The sequence below is a fragment of the Notolabrus celidotus genome, chromosome 17 (genome assembly GCF_009762535.1).
Source record: "Notolabrus celidotus isolate fNotCel1 chromosome 17, fNotCel1.pri, whole genome shotgun sequence".
Classification (NCBI taxonomy): Eukaryota; Metazoa; Chordata; class Actinopteri; order Labriformes; family Labridae; genus Notolabrus; species Notolabrus celidotus.
Window position 1 is genome coordinate 25,770,895 of NC_048288.1, and position 21,964 is coordinate 25,792,858.

Genomic DNA, 21,964 nt, shown 5'->3' on the forward strand with positions numbered 1-21,964 from the left:
CAAAACTAATAACAATGCATCTTAAATGTTAAAAATGATTCTTGTGTACTCTGACATTAAAGTTAAAAGTGTACGGGTTTTCAAAGCCGTGTATTGAACCACAAATCAAACTGAGTCAGGTACAGCTCTGAATCCTTCCCGAGGTAAACTAAGGTAAAACCCAAATAAACTCAGGGGACATCCGGATGCTTTAGGCCTGCTGGTTTGTATAGAAATCGCCCAAAGGATGCCCATATGGTTGAACAGATAAAGAATGGTGGCCTTATATAGAGCTTTTATGAAGGCTTTATTGGATAAAGCCATTGTCTCAGAGATTTGCAGGGATTTTGCCTTTAAAAAGAAACTGGCCTATTTTCTAAAGCTGTGACTCTGCACATCATTGATCCCCTCAAAAGGACTACTTATCTCCGTAGCGATGACTCATATCCTGTGGCTTATTTATCGTTGGTTTGTTGCAGCTACAGTTGACAGACAGAAAGAGAAAACTCAGCTACAGTAACTTTACAGCATTTATTTGTATGCCAAAGCACTGAGAGACAAAGGAAAGTGAGCTGCACAGGCTTCCTCCGCAAAGGAGTGTCAAGGATGTCCCCATGTGGATTAACAGGCTTGTTATTGGCCCCATGGTGGGCCAGACTGCAGCACTACGCCTCGCTAACAGGCTTGCCTCTCCTCTATTATTGTATCCTCAAAGACCCACAAGCACACACTCAGCTTTCATGCAGACTTGCACACATGAACATGCACGGCAAACAAGCACAAGCAGACACAGGCAGACAGGCAAAGATATCCTGCTCTCTGAGAATGAAATTGTGGAGTGGTTTTTGCTTTTCTGTGCATGGAGGGGAATGTTTGAGGCTAAAAATAAAGCAGTGACAATAAGATGGTGCAGATATCGAAAGGAGGAGGGAGGTAAATCAGTGAGAAAGGAGCTAGAATTGGGATAGACATAGAGGGGCACAGTGAATGAGGTTTGACGATGCAGGAGGAGGAGTGGATCAAAATGAAAGTAAGGAGAGAGTTTGAAGGAGGTCAGGTGCAAGCCACCAGAGCTCTGTGTCTGCGAAAGCCTTTTTTAATTAACTCACAGCAGACAGAATAAACTGGGAAAAGTAACTCCCATTAAAAAGACATTTCCCATCTTGAACCTGATTAGCCTCCCCTGGTACCTCGGGCCACTTCAATTTTCAGTCAGGGCAATAATACGTCTCCTCACTCTACCATAGTTGTAAAGTAAAGACATTGTTCAAAGTAACATATTGTTCTTGTGCGTTTCTGCAGCTTTAAACCTGAGTCACAAACTATATAAAATCAACTACTACAATCATACCAACTCAGACAAAGAGCAGCCTCTTTCAAACAGACTGCTTTGATGTTTTAAGGTCATATCATAGCGTGTCCTACGCTGTCAGGTTTCTCATATTTCATGCTGTTCTCAATGAAAGGTGAAAAGTTGCTACATTTTAACACTTGAAAATTGCCAAAGTGGAAGGACAAAAGTCAAGGTTTGTGTGAATGTTGTAAAGTGACACCTTATTGATGATGATGATATACTTTATTTCTGACTCATAGGTCTATATCAGCAAAAAAATATATAAAAGACTAGAAATAAGTAAACTGCATGTCCAGCAAGAAATAAAAAGATCACATAACTACAAATGCTCATTACCATCTTAAATTATTGTTTAATATGAGGCTGAGTCATGTTTTTTATTATGTACAACATTATTCCTTCTTAATGTTAAATGGGTCGTATGCAACCTTATTGATCCATCCCTCATGCTAATTAACACCATGTGCAAAACTACTTTGCTATTGCTATCATGTGCAATAAACCTTTCACATTCATGTGCAATATTGCTTCCACTTTCATTAACATGTGCAACATTACTTTAAATATCATGTATAATATTGCTTAGAACATTATGTTTGCTAATACTTCCCTTTCACTATCATGTGCAATATTACTTCCCTTTTCATGAGCAACAAAACTTTCACTTTCACTATTGGGTTAATACTGGAAATGTCATGGCCTTCCCTTTTACCTTCATGATCATGTGCAATTAAAGCTTTCATACTGCAACATTATTTTTCAGTTCATGTGCAATAATACTTATCGATTTCAGGGGCCACACCAATTCATCAGGCACATGTGCAACATTACTTATAATACAGTATCATGTGAAATAGTACTTTTCAATTTCAAGGGACATACTGATTCAATTACAGTTTAATTACCCCATGTGAAATATTACTGTCACTATGTGCTGGATTACTTCTTATATCATGTGCAATATTTCTTTCACCTTCACTATAATGTACATAATCTCTTCTTATATCATGTGCAATAGCTCTTTTCACATCATGTGCATTACTATTTTTCATCTCATGTTCTGTATTACTTTCACATTCACTCTTTTTGCGTTAATACATTTTATATCATGTGCAATATTATTGTTTGATCTCATCCTTATTCTTCATTCTTCTTAACACCATGTGCAATATTACTGTCACTATCACTATCATGTGCAGTGTTGATGTTTGTCTGATAATATTGTATTAACATGTGAGGTAGTTCTGTCACATCATGTGAAATTGTTCTAACTTATTCTAGGATACATGTGAAATATTGCTGATCCAATATGCTTATTAACACCCAGTACCTTCACCAAATAATGAACAAATAAAAAGTTCTCCAACAAAAACAAAAAGTGTAGATCCAATTTTTCTGGAGCTTCCAACCATGTTTTAAGGTCTTACACAGCTACCTTACTGAGTAAATAAATATAAATATACTGTATATAAAACCCTGAGAAAATTTTCAGGAAAGATATTTTCACTTAAAAAAATTCCCTCAAATATTCGAAGAAACCAGTTAAACTGTCAGTACTCTGTTTTTCAAGGGTCCTCAAATTGATGGTATTAAAACTGACTGAATGGGTTGAATTATTATTAAAATAGTAAGTTCATCAATAATTAAGTTAGTAAAAGTCACATTTGTATCTATTACATAAAGTATTGAGATTCAGGTTGTTCAAAAGTGTTATCTCCCTAGATTTAATATTTCCCAATGAAGTCACATTTCACCTCGCTGAAATAATAAATTTACTTTTACTCACTTGCAAAGCTGTTGACTGCGACTCTGTTGGGGTGGTAGTAACCTGTCTTGCAGTGGCACTTGTACTTGTCCAAGACAAATCCATGACCACGGATCGGCAAACACTGTGAGAGAGAAAGAAACAATTACATCAACCACACGGAAATTACAGTGGAGGCAATCTGTGCTTACATTTTCATAATGATGAATTGTTATGAGGGTTTCAAACACTCAGTCATGTAATCCAGATTGATAAAAAGCCAACATAAAAGCAATTAAAATATGTCAATACCAAACCAAAAGCAGAGCCCGCAGCAGAAAATCAGCAAGCAGAACAAGGGATCAAATGTCTTGTGGGAAGGACGAGGGTCTAATTATTAAAGTTGTGAGTTTCTTTTCTCTAACTGTGCCTTTTGGACACTTAATATTAAATTACCAAATCCTCTTACATTGATTAAAAGTCTGATAGGAAGCAGAAAGAGGGCATCAGGGGGCAGCCTTGGCAGACTCTGTGTGCTGTTTGCCAAATTACAAGACATAATTAATATCTAAATTAAGAACAGACTTATTTGCATGATTAGAGGAGAACAGTTTATTCTCTTTCTCCTGGGAATGAGATTATTTTTTCTCTCTGTATAAACATGTTTGGGTCACTGACATTAAGCCTCAAGTCATTTTCACACAACGGGAACATGTTTTATCAAGCAAAGATGATAACGACTTATGTGTCCCAAGAAAGACGAAGAGGCCCAAAATAGCTCCAGAACACTCGACACTCTGTGAAGCGTTGGCTGCCGTGCCATGAGATCTGAAGGCAAAGCCATCGACATCTCTTAAATGAAGATTCAGTCAATGTGATGCTCCCAATGACAAACTGGGGGTCTTAAGAGACGGCTATTTCTGTCTGTCTTTCCAGGTTCTTTAAGAGGTCTGAGTGCGAGAGCATAGACCCTCCACCAAAGCCCTGGAGAGGACGGTGCAGGGCTCCAAAGCACAAGGTAATTACCACGTTACCATGCAGAGAATAAATGCCTCAAACAGATTCCACTGAAGAGGCCAAAGTGTGTAAAGTGGCACTACAGTAATCTGTTGAAGACAAACCATGCAGCAACATCAGAATTGAAGCCAATGCGGAAATGATAAAAACTGCAGTTTCTCGAGTGTCCACTTGAGGCTGTCTCCAGAAGTACCAGAAACCACATACACACCAATTCAAAGAAGCCGATCTTTACAGCAGAAATAAACACGTTTACAGCCTGGTTAAAAAAACGAGTGTAGTCTGGATAGCTCATTTCTCGATCAGTACACACTGGACGGAGGGTGAATTTTTCATAAAGTGGCAATTTCGAAGATATTAAGATTACGAATTTTCCATTATGAGAGGCACAGCTGACTTGATTGACAGGCGGGAACACTGCAGCTGTTGGCGAAGAGGCTCAAACCCAGCCTCTTTACCTCAAACTAGCTCGAGAGCAGTTTGGTTGAGTTCAGCATTTCTAATATGGCAATCCGACGATTGGCTCCAAAACAGCGCTTCAAAAACAGATGAGTGACGTCACGGCTACTACGTCCATTATTTATACAGTCTATGATTGTAACTGTAACTGTTTTGACCTGCTATGCTGAATCGTCATTAATATGCACTGTCCCTTTAAATGAATAAATAAATACATTAATTAATTAAAATAGCAAAAGAAGAAGAAAACATGAGCACTTGCTTACGAATAAGCTCCAAAAAGATGCCAGTGATTATTGTATGGTATTCGCCAATTCTGATTTGTATGTTTAGTGACATGTCAGATTCATTTGGAGTTTTATTGTAGCAAATGCAAATGAAAACAGTTATTATGGAGACAACTTAAAGCTGCAATAAAATCTAATAAATGGTAAACTTTTTTAAAACAGCTCCAATAAACATATAAAATAGAGTATTTAATCCCATATGGTTTCATGTTTAAAACATTCAGAGGTGACAGACTTGAAAGTCTGATCTTTAAGGCTTGAACCTAGGTACTGACAGAAATGGGTTCAACAGTTTGTTCAATCCACGGGACTTAAACTGAATATTTGTTTTACTTTGAAGCAGATTTTTTAAACTTATGTATATAAAGTAGTTATCTCAAAGACTTCCTTGTTTTCTATAGACTTCTATCCACTGCCTTACATGTTTCTAATAAGCAGACAATAGAAATTACAGCTGCCTTAACCAAATGTTCTATTCCTCTATGTCTTAAAGGGACCACCAAGAATCTATCCAACACAATTAAGTAAACATGAGGAGCAATTAACGACAAATATTTAAAAAGACCATTTGAAATGTGATTTTTTGAATATGACTTTTGTGATAATTAACTCATTTTTATGTTTTTAAACCTTTAAGAAATACATTTTCTAAATGACTGAAGGAGCTAACTGCACACAGCAGATGTATCTAAAACTAAACAGGCACATCTCATGTTGGTAAATTGGCCCTTCCATGTACTACATGCTGACTGACTGCCAACTTAGATTCCACTCAGGCCACCCTTTGGGTTTCAGAGTGTAAAATTCAATTGTGGCAAATTGGATGAATTGGCAGGGTAGATGTTTTTCCATGTTGGTGCCAGGGTTTTTTTTGTTTCCTCCAGAGTTGTGTATCGCTTCATAAAAATCAGCCTGGTGCTGCTTTAAACGAGCTCTGTGGTGCAACGTGAGTCAGGTATCGGATTTCATCTCTGATCCCTCAGCAGTTGTCTCCTCAGGACAGGTGGAGCGTGCTGCAGCTACTGCCTGCCACTGTTAATATGCCCACCTCATAGAGACACCAGAGGAAACAGCCTCAGACAGATGTGTGTGTGTGTGTGCGTGTATGAGTATGCATATTTTTCCTCTGTGTGACAGCGAGGGCCAGAAATAGCCCAGGCAGTGCATCCCAGTCCTGTCTGCTGCAGTGATTGATGCAGGGGTTTTGGGGGGTGGAGTGTGTTTAACAGAGGGGAAGCGGCCCAGACGGTGCAGCCTGCCTCTGAAGTACCTGCCTATCAGTCACACGTGATCTGAGAGACTGCGGGCCCGGCCAGGAGCAAGGCTCATAACAACAGGCCGTGAAGTGGAGCTCATCTGTATACGTCTCCTAACAGGGTCGAAGAGCTGAGGAAACACCCAGGTGTACTGTATGTCATGGTGCAGGGTGGAGTTTTATCACATGATGGATGATTGACGAGAATTTTTTAGCTCATTGGTTACAACAGTCACCCCACATACAGATGCTTTACCTTTGCAAATATCTTTGTCATGTCACTGAATTGTCCTCACCTCACCTTCTTTGACCTGACTGTTATCCGCAATGATGCTGTCATGAATAAACCATCAGATAAAAGTCCAGTCTCTGCCTCTCTGTACGGTTACTGGACATCAGAAGAAAACATCTCACACTATCAGTCTGTAAACTATAGTGAATAAAGTATCAGAATATTGAGTTAAGAGGCAAGTTTAACCTCTGTTAAACTTTGTTTCTCTGTTATGTCGGACTTCAGTCAAGGCAGATGACTGTTAAAGGAAGTTAAAAAGGACTTGGTTAGGGGCACTGGTGGCCTAGTGGTCTAAGTGTCCCACGTATAGAGGCTATAGTCCTCGTCGCAGAGGTCGCCGGTTCGACTCCCGGCCAGTTAACCATTCCCTGCATGCCATCCCCCACTCTCTACTCCCCACATTTCCTGTCTCTCTTCAGCTGTCCTATCCAATAAAGGCAAAAAAGCCTAAAAATACAACTTTAAAAAAAAAAGGACTTGGCTCAGGAACCGAAAGGTTGTTGCTTCAAGTCCTGGTACAGACCAAAGTCTGGAAATTGGACCAGTGCATGCCAAGATGCCCTTGAGCAAGATCATACTCTCAACTGCTCACGGACATATTCTAGATCCACATCTAGTCTTTCTCTGATCCGTCATGGCACGATAGGTTTCTATTCTAGTCAATGTGTTAACTTCCACTGGATCCACTCCGTTGCCTTCCAGCTCCGTTTCTGATCCGGCACACTGGAGCCCTCAGAATGAGATACACAAGACTTCTATTCTTGCCGGATGCCGAAGCACGATGCATCAATCTCAACAGAGCAGATGGGGCGGAACAGGAAGTCAGGCACCAAAACAAAATGAAAACATCCGGTTGATTTTCAGAAAAAAACACTGTGTTATCACCAGATCGTATTTCACTTAACTACAACAACAAAAACAACATGATGAGTGGAGCCAGGCCTGGAGTCAACAGGTCAGAGGTCTTCAGAGGACCATAAAGACAACATGGATGAGGAGAGGAGGAGGAGGAGAATCCTTGATTCAATAATTACTGTCAGTAAACTTGTCATGCTCGGTGCTCGGTTCTGAAAATGCAGCCGGGGGTTGTTGACGGACGAGAGAGCACAGAACAAATGCAGCAGTTCGGAGACTGACTGGACACGGATATTGCATAAGTGTGCACCTCCCTCACTCTGTCATCTCTCCATTAGTGCGTGTTCACAGGATCCTGTTTGTGTATGTGTGTAGCTCTAGCCTCTGTTTGTGTGTGTGTGTGTGTGGGTGTGTGTGTTCAATAACAGAGTGAAAAATTTAAACCACTCGTCGTCATTGTCATCAAGAATTCATCAATTGTTATTTTACCATATTTATCTCATATGTTATGAGAAATATTATATAATAAATGTACTAATGAAATAACCTGTTACATTAAAAGGCCATTTACATTCAAACCAAACGTACATTATACAACTTTAAATTTAAATACCTGTTTAAAATATTGTGTTAAAGGTTCATGTTTCTATATTACTTAAAATCTATAATACTTTTCTAATTTTAGATCTTTATACTCTAGGTCTAGTATTTCAAGCAGAGCACACATTACTGATGACCTACTTCATAATGCATGACATCTGTTATTATGTGTGCTGCTGTTCTATTGATAGCGAGTAACTCGGGCAGCCATATTGTTTTTTTCCGTAATGAGCTGAAGGCATCAACTGTGCTGGCAGAGAGCAGAAATCACATCACATTAACTGATCATTAATTCAGTCAGCGTGATTGAGAATAATCGCTTTGACTGTTCAGGATCTGAACTGTTTCTCTGATTAAATCTGACAAGAATGAGATTTCTGCTCAAACTGATTGTGAGTGAGTAATGCAAAATAAAGCATCGGTTAAGTGCATCTATTCCTGTCAGCTACCTGTGGATGCAGAGAGGAGTCAATAAGATCCACCTCATTTATTTTTTATGACAGTCACATGTAGGAGAGATACTCAGAGCTTGTACTCTGAGTCTCCCAGGTCCCCCCACCAGAACCCACTGCATGTTGTTTACATCCCAGCTGTGGCAGCTGTCAATCACACACACACTGACATACTAATTACCATGGTGACATGTGTGTGACCGCAAGCCAGAGGCTTTTTATGGGAGTGCGTCATGCTGTCAGAGCAGCGTGGTCTGCCAGGCTGTGACTGTGTACTTACAAAAAGGGCTGCAGGAGTCAAAAATAGACTCAGCAGCACACACTCAGTGTTTCTCTGTGTTTCAAAGACAGAGCTCTTTCAGGACAGTGAGTCGTTTCTTACATCTCAGCTGTTTGAAACGCTGAGATCAATTTGTAATTTAACTCATACTGAAAAAATAAACAGAAAACAGATTTCCATTTGAGCACTGACCCAAGAAAAGTGAGCTTCAATACTTTAATATAACGTTATAAAGTTTGACTCCTCACTTTCAGCCTGGGCTGTTTTTAATAGTTTGGATAGAGGTCGAGTATAGATTAAGGGGAATATGAAAACGCACACTGACTTTATGTACAAATGATTCCTTAGAAAGGATCAGGGTCTGAATGCAACCATCATTTCCAAATTATGTGTTTCTGGGCTTTAAGAGGCTTAAAGAGTGATTCTTTATGATTAAAGGCAATTTCCAACGCTTCATTCATAAAAAGTCAACATCAGGGAAGTGAACATAATGTGAGGAAATGCAGCATGTCTCCTCCATCACGTCATAACTCTGAACACGACAGCAGTGTCAGTTCTGTTCATGCAGGGCCCTCAGCGGAGATAGCAATGATGCATTTGAAATGTCAGGTTACAGTTTTAGAACACAGCCAGCTGAGAGACATTTCTCTTTAAGAGATGTTGATGTGGACAATAACAAAGACCTCATTATTGTTGTTGTTGTTGTTGTTTACTTTACCACAATTGTTCTTGTTTGCATGTTATTTATGTAATCTTTATTTTTTCATTTAATTCACTAAAAGCCTAATAAGGGTCAGAAACTAGCAATAGCTATGATCTCAATATGCGACACATCAGTTACTACAGCTTGTTGTAACAGGCAAGAGTTGTACAATGCCAATTGCATTGTCCCTGTCAAATAAACTATATAAATAAAACAAATGAATCAAAACTACCTGGTTAGTTGTAGTCAAAAGGCCATGGTTGGGGTTCATATAAGATAAGATAATTCTTTATGCGTCCCACAACAGAGAACTTTATGCTGTTTTGAAGCCTATCGTCGGCAAGAGCCATATTGGAAATGCTGAACACAACCTAACTTCATCCGAGCTAGTATGAGGTAAAGAGGCGGGTGTCAGCTACAGGATTCCTGCCTGTCAATCAAGTCAGCCATGCCCTTATTTGGGCAAAACTCATAATCTTACTATCTTTGAAAACACTGAGTTATAAAAAAAATTCACCCTTGTACAGTGTGTGCCGAGATAGAAATTAGCCAATCAGACTGAAAGTGTTTTTTGAACCAGGCTGTAAACATGTTTATTATTGCTGCACATATAGTCTTTTTTGAATGGGTGTGTATGTGGTTTCCAGTGTTTCTGCAGCCAGCCTCAAGTGGACGCTCGATGAATTGCAGTTTATAACACTTCCGCATGGGCTTCATGTCTTAAGACTGGAGGTTGCCACTTGGTTGTAACAGGTGGAAGTTGCACAATGTCATTGTCCCTATCAAATTTTGAATGCTGTGTTTTATTTATTATTTATGTTTATCTGCTGTTTTTACTCTTTGATGCTGCTCTCTTTATGCATCTTTTGCACGGATAAGCATTGTATTTCCTTTTCATTGAACAATGTACAATGATACATTCTATTCTTCTATCCTTCTTAAATAAACTTTAAAATAAGATAAAACAATAAACATATCCTGGTTACTTTAAGTACAAACACCATGTTTTGGGTTTAAAAATTGCTAACATATTCCTTTAAAAACCCTTTTTAATAATGTTTTGTGGTTTTAGTCTTTATTTGACATCTGGAGAAAGAGATGGGAAATATGGGGAGAGAGAGGGAATAATACAGATTGAATCCTGTCCTGACCAAAATCAATCCTACGACCAGTTCGACAAGGACGACAGCTACTAGTAATGTCACAAATGGAAAACAAACCACAGATCTTTGATTGAAGTCCTGTGGTTGATTGACCCATCCATGTTTTCCAACCACAACCTTTAGGAGACTTTTTACGCTTGACACTCCATCAGCTGCCTTCATCTGCACAAAATCATCAAGCTTGAGAGGAGTCAAGACTTAAGGCATGAGGGGCTTCTTGATCCTCTCTCCTATCAGGTGATGAGGGTTGTGTTTCCAGTCCCTGAGCAAACATCTTTGAACTAAAGAACTGATTGACTGACTGATTTGATTAGTTTTGTGTTGGAGAACTTGAGTGACCTGCACTCACCCCTGACCTCAGCCAACCCTGTCAAACACCTTGGGGATGTGCTTAGCGAACACTACTCACACACATGAACCGCAAAGAGTGCAATTAACAGTTTCACAAATGACCATCACTTGCAAATTGCAGAGAGGTTCAAGAGTCCTGCTGTCCTCTCATATGCTCATGCATGGATCACAAGTACTGTGTTCCATTTGATATGTTAAACGTGCCAAGATGAGTGTGAGATTAGATTATCACGGTGCAGGTCCAGGCTTGTTCGCTGCAGAGACGGTGAGAGGAATCAGAGCCCGATCTCTCTAATGCTCTTTAGGGGGTTAAATGGGGGCTGAATCTTAAATATTTGAAGGTCTCTGTGTTCACTTTTGGCCATATCTACATGCCTTTTCAATTGTTGGTCATGTATAATTTGTTCTGAAGTTATTTCTCATGATACAGAATGCATTACTTTGACCCTGACTGGTATTACACACAAAAGCAGCAGTTGTGCTTAGAGCTGCTGCTATGAGATTTACTACTTTCTGCAGGATTCCAATTATTGGTTTTCTTTTTGTTTATGACTCAGAGCAGTTTTAAGAGCTGCACTGTTGACCCCGACCCTGCCTTTTAAAGACTGTCTGATATTACAAAGTGTGTGGCCTTTGAACTACACATTGACAGAGAGTGTGGCCTCTTCCAGCCACCGTAGTGTTGCTGTAACTCAGCTCAGCAGGTTTAAGAGCGTATTAGGAGAACCTTTACGACCTCTGGGCATAAATACTTTCTTGTGGTGTTTGTGTGAAATACATTTCTTTGACATACAATAAAATTGCATCATGAGAAAGTGATGTTAGATCATCTTAAAGGGATATTTCAGGGGGTTTTTTTAAGTGGGGTTTTATGAGTTTTATGTCACCAGCCGCTACGGATGCCGGCCAGCTCGGCTTCTTTAATGAGATACTACTACTACTAACCGTCTCATCACTATCATCGCTCTCTCTCTTATTCTCCTCTATCCCTCTTTCCAACCCCAACACAGTCTCAGCAGATGTCTGTCTAACATGAGTCTGGTCCTGCTCGAGGTTTCTGCCTGTTAAAGGAAGTTTGTCCTTGCCGCTGTAACTTGCTAAATGCTGCAAAGTGCTCTGCTCATGGTGGAATAAGATGAGATCAGACTGAGTCCTGTCTGTAAGAGGGGACTGGATCTTATCCTGTCTTGATGTTGGGTCTTTGTTAATAATATAACAGAGTACGGTCTAGACCTGATGTGTTTGTAAAGCGTCTTGAGATAGAGTTTGCTGTGATGTGGCGCTACACAAATAAAGATTGATTGATTGACTGATGAAAAACTGCAGGGAGAAACAGCAAGCAAGGCTACAGATTTTTTGAAAGAATACAAAGCACTCGTCTCGGTTTAGGTGTACGCCCAACTGGGATGTTTTTCAGGACTTTACTTTCCCACCATAAAGCCCATTTGTCTTTGCCACATTTGCAGACGCCTAACACATAACATATATTTAAAATGTACAAGATAGCTTTAAACTCTATATACTAGCTTCAACTGCTCATTACGCAACTGCGTTGAAAACTTGTGTCCGCTTTAGGCTCGAGTTTTCCATTCTGAGAGTCACAGCTGACTTGATTGAGAGGTGGATACATTTGTTGTTGGCGAGGAGGCTCAAAGCCCGCCTCTTTACGTCACACTCGCTCGATCACAGTTATGTTGAGTTCAACATTTCCAATATGGCTCCCACTGTTGATTGACTTCAAAACAGCGCTTCAGAAACAGATGGGTGACGTCACGGATACTACGTCCATTACTCATACAGTCCATGGTTTTTAACTGGTTAATACAATCTAACAACAGACTGTTATTTCATGATAGCCCACCGCTGCTATGGATGTGGCTGTGATCACAGACCGTGAAGGACTTACTGTTATTATATTAATATAAAGGAAGAAGTGGAATAATTTGATGTTTGTTTGTTTACAATGAGAAAGGACACAGAAACAGTAGAGGAAAGGCAGAAGGCTTTGACAGAGAAGTACAAAACTGAAGATGGGAAGTGAAGTAAACACCTAACAGAGCACAATCTGGGATATGTCGGTGTTAAAGGACTGATAAGTGGTGAAGAGAAGGTCACACACTTTGACAGCGAGGAGGCAGAAAAACTCAGTAAGGTGTGGCGCTGATTCATGTGGTCCTGTTCACCTTGTTTTTACTTCACCATCAGAGAAAATGTTCGGTTCAATGTGAGCAGAGTTAGATTGTTTTAAGACAGCTTCAGAGTTTGCCGCTATACTTCTAAATCAACACTGGGCATAAATTGATCAATGTCTTTAGTCGCCATGTGATAATCAGGATACTGTATAATGAGTGGGACCTCTTCATGGTGAGACAAGACTCCTCAGCTTCACGTCTTGGTCCTACTCACCCTGTCATAGTTCTGTTCTGCTTTAACAACCCACTCACTCTACATTATCCTCTCCATATCTACTCTGCTGCTACACTGCCTGCATAAAATTAACCACACTCTACATATATCTCCTTATATGAAACTAAACCGTTCTCCTCCATCACCTTTCTGTGACATGAAGTGGGAGAATAAAAAAACAACAACTCCAGGAGAGGCGCTAATTGATGCTGAGGCCAGGCGTCCTCCACCTGACCAGGAAACCAGGAACTATCTGGAGTCTGCCGGCTAATTAGGGCCTGCCGAGGACTCTCCATCGCTTTGAAATAAGCCCACGCTCTTCCGGTCCAGCGCCGTGCCTAATCAAGCACTAATAGGCCTCTGTAGATATTTGTAATGATTGTACCGAGTGAAACACAAACCCTGAGGAAAGCTCAACGTCCAATAATTACAGATGAAGCTATACAATGCACAGAAAGAGGGTTAGACGGAGAAGACTTGGCGGATACAGGGGCAATTTACTCGCTGAAAGTTGAAAGTATAAACTCAGTGTGTGTGTGAAGGCACCGGGGGGAGACATACATGTTTAAAAAGAAGCGTTTAAAAACACAAGAGAGGGGTTTCTCCATGCTCTGTTTCACACACTGTGATTCTTTTCTTCTTGACACTTTGCCTAATGAGCTTCGTTAAAAAAGAAATACATGCACGAGCGAGCTCCCGCACAATATCACCCATTTTACACACGTTAGTGTAAGTTACTCTCATGTGGACGGTTCTTTAACAAGTGAAAAAAAAAAGTAGTGTACTGTCTTTTTAAGTGTAAGAGGGCTTTTATCAAGTCTGAGAAATAACTTGGAGATGTCACCGCGGTTATCTCGCCTCAGGCTGTGGGAGCAATGACTCTTTACCAAGCATGGAGGGTCAAGAGAAGTCTATCAAGTTGCATGTACTGATGTGCAGGCTCAGGGCTGTTGAAGTTTCACTTAGTGCGGGGTCTCTCTCTGTCTGATTGACTCTCATAGTTTTGTTCACATTCTTCATGGGGAATAAAAAGGTGGAATGTCCCTTTAACTTGTACTGAAGGTTCAAGCACCTGAGGTTCAAGCCTGATGGCAGGTCTCAGACACTGAAGGTGTTTCTTTGATGCATGTTTCATAAAAGCTTCAATCAAAGAAATGTTATATGAAACAGTAATTGATTAGTTGATGGCGGAAAATCTGAAATGAGACTCTACTTTCTGTTAATAGTGTTGTGATATATATAAATACAGAAGTTAGAATCAGGTCAATAATAATAATAATAATCTTTATTTATATAGCCCTTTTCAAAACAGGGTTACAAAGTGCTTAACAAATAACAAGGAAACTAAAAGACCATAAAAGAGAAATGTGAGAAAGACAAATAAAAGGAAATAAAACAATGTTGGAAGAATAAAAACGATAAAAGATAAAAGATTAAATCAATCAAAAATGTAAAATATAAAAATATAAACTATACAAATACAAAGCACAAAATCTAAAAATGAAAATATATAAGATATAGAATATAAAATATAAAGATACCAAAATATGAAATATAGAATATAGAATAAAGAATATAACATATAAAATACAAAAATATAAAATATAAAAATACAAAATATAAAACATAAAAACAAAAAAATTGAAAATATAGAATATAAAAACATAAAAATATGAAAATATAAAACATAAAAAAGTAAAATTATAAAATCAAATTATAACATTATTAAATCCTGCCAGTGATACTGCCCAGTGCTATTATGGATATCAACTCAATTTCAATCATACAATCACTATGTTAGTGATTTGGGTCTTTATGTCTGTTTCTGTTGGGTCCAGTGGATTTGTAGAGGTAGAGACAACAGCGACTCACTCAACACTTCACTGTGTAGACAAGGAAGTGAACACTCCACCAGACACCCGTCTTGTTAATGGTCTGTTTGTGTGGCAGTACTGTTAACTGCCACACTAGTAACAGGGACGAGGGTGGTAGTGTCTTTGACACCTGTATTTCCAGCAACAGTCACAAATGTTGTCTTCTTCTCTTGCTATTTAATGTGGCTAGAAAAAGGCTCTCAGAAGCACTACAGCCACTGTCTGGCAGGAGTATCCTATTACTACCAAGCACTGGTAAAAACAGTGGGAAATTCAAGTACTCCAAAATCATGATCCATCCCTACCCTTGACCTTTGCCCACATAATCTAATCCGTTTATATTTTGCAAGAGGTTCAGATTGAAGAGATATACCCTCCATTTGTTTCTAGGATATCACTGTCACAGGAATGGGATGGGATTGATGACATAAAGGATTTTATTACAGGACATTATGATGTTATGTGAAGTTGACATTTGACCTTCTGGGTCTAAAACATCAATACTTCATCATTTCATACTGATGGATATCTGTGTGATATTGTGTTAGAATAAACTTTTAAGTCAAGGCCAAAGAGGCTTTCAGGCAGAGGTATAACAAAGTACAGCATGGGTGAAATATCTCTTTACATACTTTAATATAACTTTAATATTGAGGAAAAGGAGTCATAATTTAGAGTCCATAAAAGGTAAATTACAAAGGAAAGTAGATAAAGTCTCATAAAACCCTCACTAACCCCTCTGGCTAATTGGCTGTCATTTAGAATATGAAGGGTACAATATACATTTTGCTACCTCCACTTAATGCTCCATAATGACCAAGATTGAAAGGGGACCTGGCTTTGTGTGAATCACTGTGTGTGAGAGAAAGAGAGGAGAGGATTTTTTGACATCAATATATTTCGCTTCAGGCCGGGTTCATGCTTTTTCAGCTGTCGGGCAAGGACAGGGCTAAACAAATTGGTGCTGGATGTGGCTCTGAACACAATTTCAGGCCTGTGAATTACTCTAACACACACACACACACACACACACACACACACACACACACACACACACACACACACACACACACACACACACACAAACACACACACCCAAAGCATCCACTGATACACTGCAGAGAGCTGGCTGTGACTCCACACTCAGAGAGGCAGCTACACAGCCAGCCAGACCTTTAAACGAGGTCAACTAGCTGGAGTTAGCCGGAGCGGAGCTGCCCGGACAGCAGGGCCTCGCTTTGGGTGTCGTCCAAGGACCAAAGCCTAAACACCAGTGAGATAAACACTCTGGCCTGGAGGGAGCCTAACGCTGCCATCAGGCTGGGAATAGTAAACACACAACATACAGCACCAGGGTATAGCTTTCATAATCACATTCACAGCTTGTGTAAGTGTCAAAGAGAACCAGCTGGCTCGTATTTATTCCATGTTCTTGCAGTAAAAAGCACAGTAATGTTGACTCTGGCATCTTGCAGTTGAGAGTCCTACAAAAAGACGTCTCACATGTACACCCCATGAGCAGAAACGTGCCAAAACAAGGACAACGAGCGATGGAAAGAGGAAGGGATCAGGCATCAAAGTTTTCTGACGTCCTCGCAGCAGCCTCCAGGGAAAAGAGGCACAAACAGAGTCATGTGTGATGAGGAACAGGGAAGTTTGACGAGGGTGTCCACTCACCCAACAAAACTCTCCTCATAAAGAGACATCAACATTTCTTTCTTTCAGGAAATCCCTGTCATCTAAATGTGTCTGCAGGAAGTGATCCAAGAAAGTCTCATTTCTTTGGGTGTTCAGGTCCCAAAGTTCAAAAATATATACAAGACAAAAGCTGATTTAATTTAAAGTTCAAATTCTCTTTCATAATATGTCCAAACTCAGAATATCCAGTCTGTCCAACACCTTGCAGGTCATTGGTTTTACTTAATTGATGCAAAATGGAGATAAGCAAGCTTCTGATTACATGACTCTTCTCCTCCTCTGCTGCAGAAACCCTCATCCACGCCTTCATAACCTCCCGACTCGACTATTGCAACAGTATTCTTTATGGCCTCCCCTCCACTGACCTCAAAAAACTCCAATATGTCCAGAATTCAGCTGCCCGGTTACTCACCCACTCCCGCTCCAGAGCCCACATCACACCCATCCTTCAGCACTTCCACTGGCTCCCCATACAGCACCGAATCCACTTCAAAATCCTGCTCATCACCTACAAAGTCCTCAATAACCTCGCCCCCTAATACCTGACCAACCTCCTCAAACGCCACTCCCCGTCTCGCCGCCTCAGATCACCAGATGCTGACCTCCTGTCCCCTATTACCAAGTCCAGGCACCGCACTTTGGGGGACAGAGCCTTTGCCATCGCTGCCCCGGCTCTCTGGAACTCTCTCCCCTCCAAACGTCCGCAACTTCATTTTAAAACCACCTCAAGACCTTTCTGTTCAAAAAAGCATCCAACACATGACCTCTACCCCCGCCCCACTCCTGTTCTTGTTCGGTTTTATTTACCTGTTTTATTTTTTTATTTTATTTTATGTAAAGCGACTTTGAGTATTAAGAAAAGCGCAATATGAATCCTATGAATTATCATTATTATTATTATTATTATTATGACATGCCAGCTCAACCAAAAATGAAGCCAAAACTAATCTGGAGTGGCTTTGAGCACAGGGAGCTCTTGATTTGATATGCAGCAGAGGTTTAAACACCAAAATCACCATCAGTGGGATTAATATTCCATCAACAAAGCACCTTTCCAATCCTATACAATCTTGTATGATCTTGTATCATCCAATATGAAATTATTCTGAAAATAGACAAACAGAGGCTGTTGTGGTGCAAAAACTTGCTCTAGTGATGCTTAAAAGAAAAGCAGAAGTCTCAACAGTCTGGAAGATGAAGGGTTTTGGAAGACTCTGCCAACATGAGTTTTCAGATCCCAGATAAATGTTTGGTAACGACCAATTTTTTCACGGTGAAGACGAGACTATGACGAGCTTAAGTACGTTACTGATAATAAAAACTCAGACAGGGCGTGGACCTAGCCTTGGGCGCAGACCTAGCCTAATAGTTGCATGCCCATGTAGGGGGCGGCCTGGGTTTAAATCCAGCCTGTGGCCTCTTTCTCGAAGGTCATTCTCCCAATCTCTCCCAGTTCCCCACACTATCCACTGTCCACTCCTCTTTAAATAAAGGTGTAAAAGCTCCAGAAATATAACTTAATTATCACCTTTTTATAGGGTTAAAGAGACTAAAATGTGACAAAAACTAACAGGCGTTTGCATCTAAAGGACTTAATCTAAAATAGCTGCCAAAATAAACACTGCTCGCTAGAATCCACTTTGATGGGTAGAATTTTTGAAACTCATTTAGCAGCTCACTATCCTTTCCTTCTTCTATCTCTTTTTGCCTTTGGTGGACTGTCCTCGCTTCAATCATGATTTAACAAGCATGTTTTGGGAATTATTAGGCAAGCTTTGATGGATCTGTGAGCTGTCCTGGGAGGTTTAATAAAAGATCCTTTAACACCACTTAAAAACAGATCTCAAAGTCAGTACAACCAACCCCAGGTCTTCCCTCTGATCATCATGTGAGTCTGTTTTTTCCCAATACAGCTTGAGAAACATCGCCAGTAGCTTTAAGTCTGGATGACAACACCACCTCTTACATGTCAAAATGACCCCGTGGAGATGACTGGAGCACCTGATCCTGTCCCTTCTGATGCCTCCCTGCAGAGAGTTTCCTGAGAAAGTCCAACTGGGAAGAGATCATGTGGCAGACCCAGAAACACTGCAGGGATTAATATATCCCTACTACTCTGAAGAAGGGCCTCAGTTTCTCCCAGGAGGACCAGATCAAGTGGCTGAGGAGAAGGATGTCAGGTCTACTCAATCTACCTGCTTAACTCATGACACTGACAAAAAGAAGAGACAGGAAATGGAGACATTTCTCAAACCATTAGGTGGATATATTCCTGCTTTGTTGGATTTTAAAACTTCTGTCAGGATATCTTGCAGTTATCCCTCTCTCTTTTTCTAGCTTTATAAATTGCGAACATTCAGCTGTACCCATTTCACATCCAATCTCAAGGGTCCCTCCTCAAACGTTACCTCTACATCCCACTCTTTCCCATCCTCCATGGACTCAGTGTTTGCTTTCTGCCTCAGTTTATGGTTTGCAGTGAAGACTGGGCAGAGCGGAGCAGATATAAGATAGCGCCCAGAGGCGAGTGTACCAAGTCTTCAAAGCGTTTGCATGTAAATTCAGAGTTCAAGCATTTACCACTGAGCCAATTAGAGCGACAGTGGTTAAGGACGGGCTTCACTGCAGTGGACTGAGGGCCAGAGTTAAAAACAAAGTGTCCTGTGATCTCATGCTCCACTAAGTCAGTAAGACTCAAGATTGGTGTTTTCAGTGTACAAAGTATGGATGCAACGATACTCCCAGCTCACAATACATTTCTGCTGGGTTCAGGGTACAATCTGATTTATGTTTTACTGCCCAACATCCAGATACTTTATTTCCTCTTTTCATCACAAACATGCTCAAATTATGAAAGAACATAAAATGTACTTCCATGAGATCCTAAAGTAAAGAAAAAATGATCAACATCGATACAATATTAAAAGCATTAGCATTCTCCATGAAGCATACGCTCTCATATTGTTGTTACAGTCTGTTTCATTGACTGTAACCTTGTTGTTGCATAGCTGTTTCGTTGCTATTAACTTGCTTGTTACAGTGTCTGTTAAGTTGTCATTACAGTGTTGTTACAATGTCTGTTTCATTGGCTGTAACCTTGTTGTTACATAGTCCCAAACATGTTTCTATGTTGTCTGTTACAGTGTCTGTTATGTTGTCATTATATTGATGTTACGCTGTCTGTTTCATTTTCTGATACCTTGTTGTTACATGGCTGTTAAGTTGTCATTAACTTATGTTGTCTGTTACATTGTTGTTACATTATTGATACACTGTCATAACATTGCCTGTTACGTTGTCTGTCACATTGTATGTTACGTTGTCTGTTACATTGTCTGTTACACTGTCTATTACACTGACGTTACAATGTCTGTTACATTGTCTGTTACACTGGCGTTACAATGTCTGTTACATTGTCTGTTACATTGGCGTAACATTATCTGTTACGTCTGTCACATTTTCTGTTGTCTTGAAATGTGACGTTAGTTTGTCCTTTACACTGTCATTACATTGTCTGTTGCCATGTTATGATTTTAGTCACATTGTCCATTATATTTTTGTTACATTGTTATAATGTCTATTATGATGTTGTTACATTGTCTGTTTTGTCATACGTTAACCTGTCTGTGACGCTGTCGGTTATGTTGTCATTTAATTGTCGGAGGTTGTCTTTGTGACCTTGTCTGTTACATTGTTGACTATTAATTTATAGTTAGATTGCCTGTTACACTGCTATTACATTGTCTGGTAGATTGTTGTTACATTGTCTGTCTGTTGTCTGTTACTCTGTTTTTAATGCTGTCTCTAACACTGTCTATAACACTGTCTGGTAAGTTACCTGTTACTTTGTCTGTTTAGTTGTCTGTTATGTTGTTATATTGTTGTGTCTCTCTCTGTTACCTGCATAGCGGACGATAGACTCTTCTCACAAGTCATACACAAGGAGTAGAGAGAGAGAGATCGTCGACATATGTGAGATGTGTCATGACTTTAAACAAGCAAAGTCAAGGCAGACAGCGCCCTCTGCTGTTAAAAGAATGTCACAATTCATTTTTCATATCCCTGATTTAATTCACCTCTTATATGCACTGATTCTTGACTGTCTTGTGATCTAATATGTCATTGGTTTTATTTCTTGGTAATATTTAATGTCCTGTAAAATAAAAACTGTTTATCCTTTTAAGACTTATGAACTTAATCCAAACTAGATTTTTTTTGGGACACCAAATGAAGAGAATTAGAGTTGGGCAAACTCACAGAACTTATAAGAAGTCTAACTCAGTCTATTTTGGCACTACTTGTTTTGTTGGAAGCCGCTCCAGTAACAAAAAAGGTGTTTTTCATCCTCCAGAGCTGAAAACTTTCAAGAACGGTTTCCAAGATATAACACCGTGTCCATCTGCCAGGCTGCAGACAGATCTCTGTTAAGGCTCCAGTTCATCTTCCCTTTCCTCTACAGCGGAAGACACCTACATTTATCGACTCTTTATTTCTGGGTCTTCCGTTTGACTTGCGTCTCTATTACATTACAACAATTCTGCTTAATTCACAAAGCACAAAGGGATTTGCTCAAATTAAAGGGTGAATTTAAATCTGCGGGTGCACAGCGGTATTCTATTTCCTCCCTATCAAGCACTCTTATCAGCTCTGAAGCATAATCACAGCTTTGGTGAGATCACTGTAGATAATTAGCAATTACCCTATTTATAGGCTCCTGCACATACTCCTAATAGGCAACATAGAAAGGAACGTGGTTAATTAGGACGCTTTAAGGCTTCTCTCTCCATGCTGATTGCCGAGACGAGATCAGCAGGTTGAAAAGGGCAGTGGCCTTGAGTGGAAGTACACAAGACAAGGGTTCCTTTAGGGAATCCCTGCCCTACTACTCTGATCCTGTGTTTGTAACAGAAGGGGGAATACCCAAGATACTACAAAGGCTGCTATTTCGGTGTTTCAATATGCAGAAAGAACCACAGACGATGGGGTAAGCAGTTTTGTTGAATGAGTGTTGAGGGAGCGCTTGGCTGAGGGAGCTGTCAGAGGAACACGTGGATAAATGTTGCTCAAAGACGCAGCTTAGAGAGTTTACAGCACCCACATGATGTCAAAGAATAATCAAGTCTTGATGAAAAATGATGTATTTTGATGTGGCATTAAAATCTATGCTGAATCTTAGAAATATGAGTTCAAAAAGG

General features: G+C 40.0%; 1 protein-coding gene across 1 annotated transcript in view; it reads right to left on the bottom strand.

Moving 5' to 3' along the window:
- The window catches only part of gpr158a (G protein-coupled receptor 158a), a 96,799-nt gene that overhangs the window by 46,338 nt on the left and 28,497 nt on the right, over positions 1-21,964 (bottom strand). Inside the window, exons 3-4 of the mRNA XM_034705892.1 lie at positions 3,136-3,222; positions 779-794 (exon numbers count right to left, since the gene is read on the bottom strand). Of these exons, the coding sequence (XP_034561783.1) occupies positions 779-794; positions 3,136-3,222 (103 nt within the window). The remainder of the gene's footprint in view (positions 1-778; positions 795-3,135; positions 3,223-21,964) is intronic.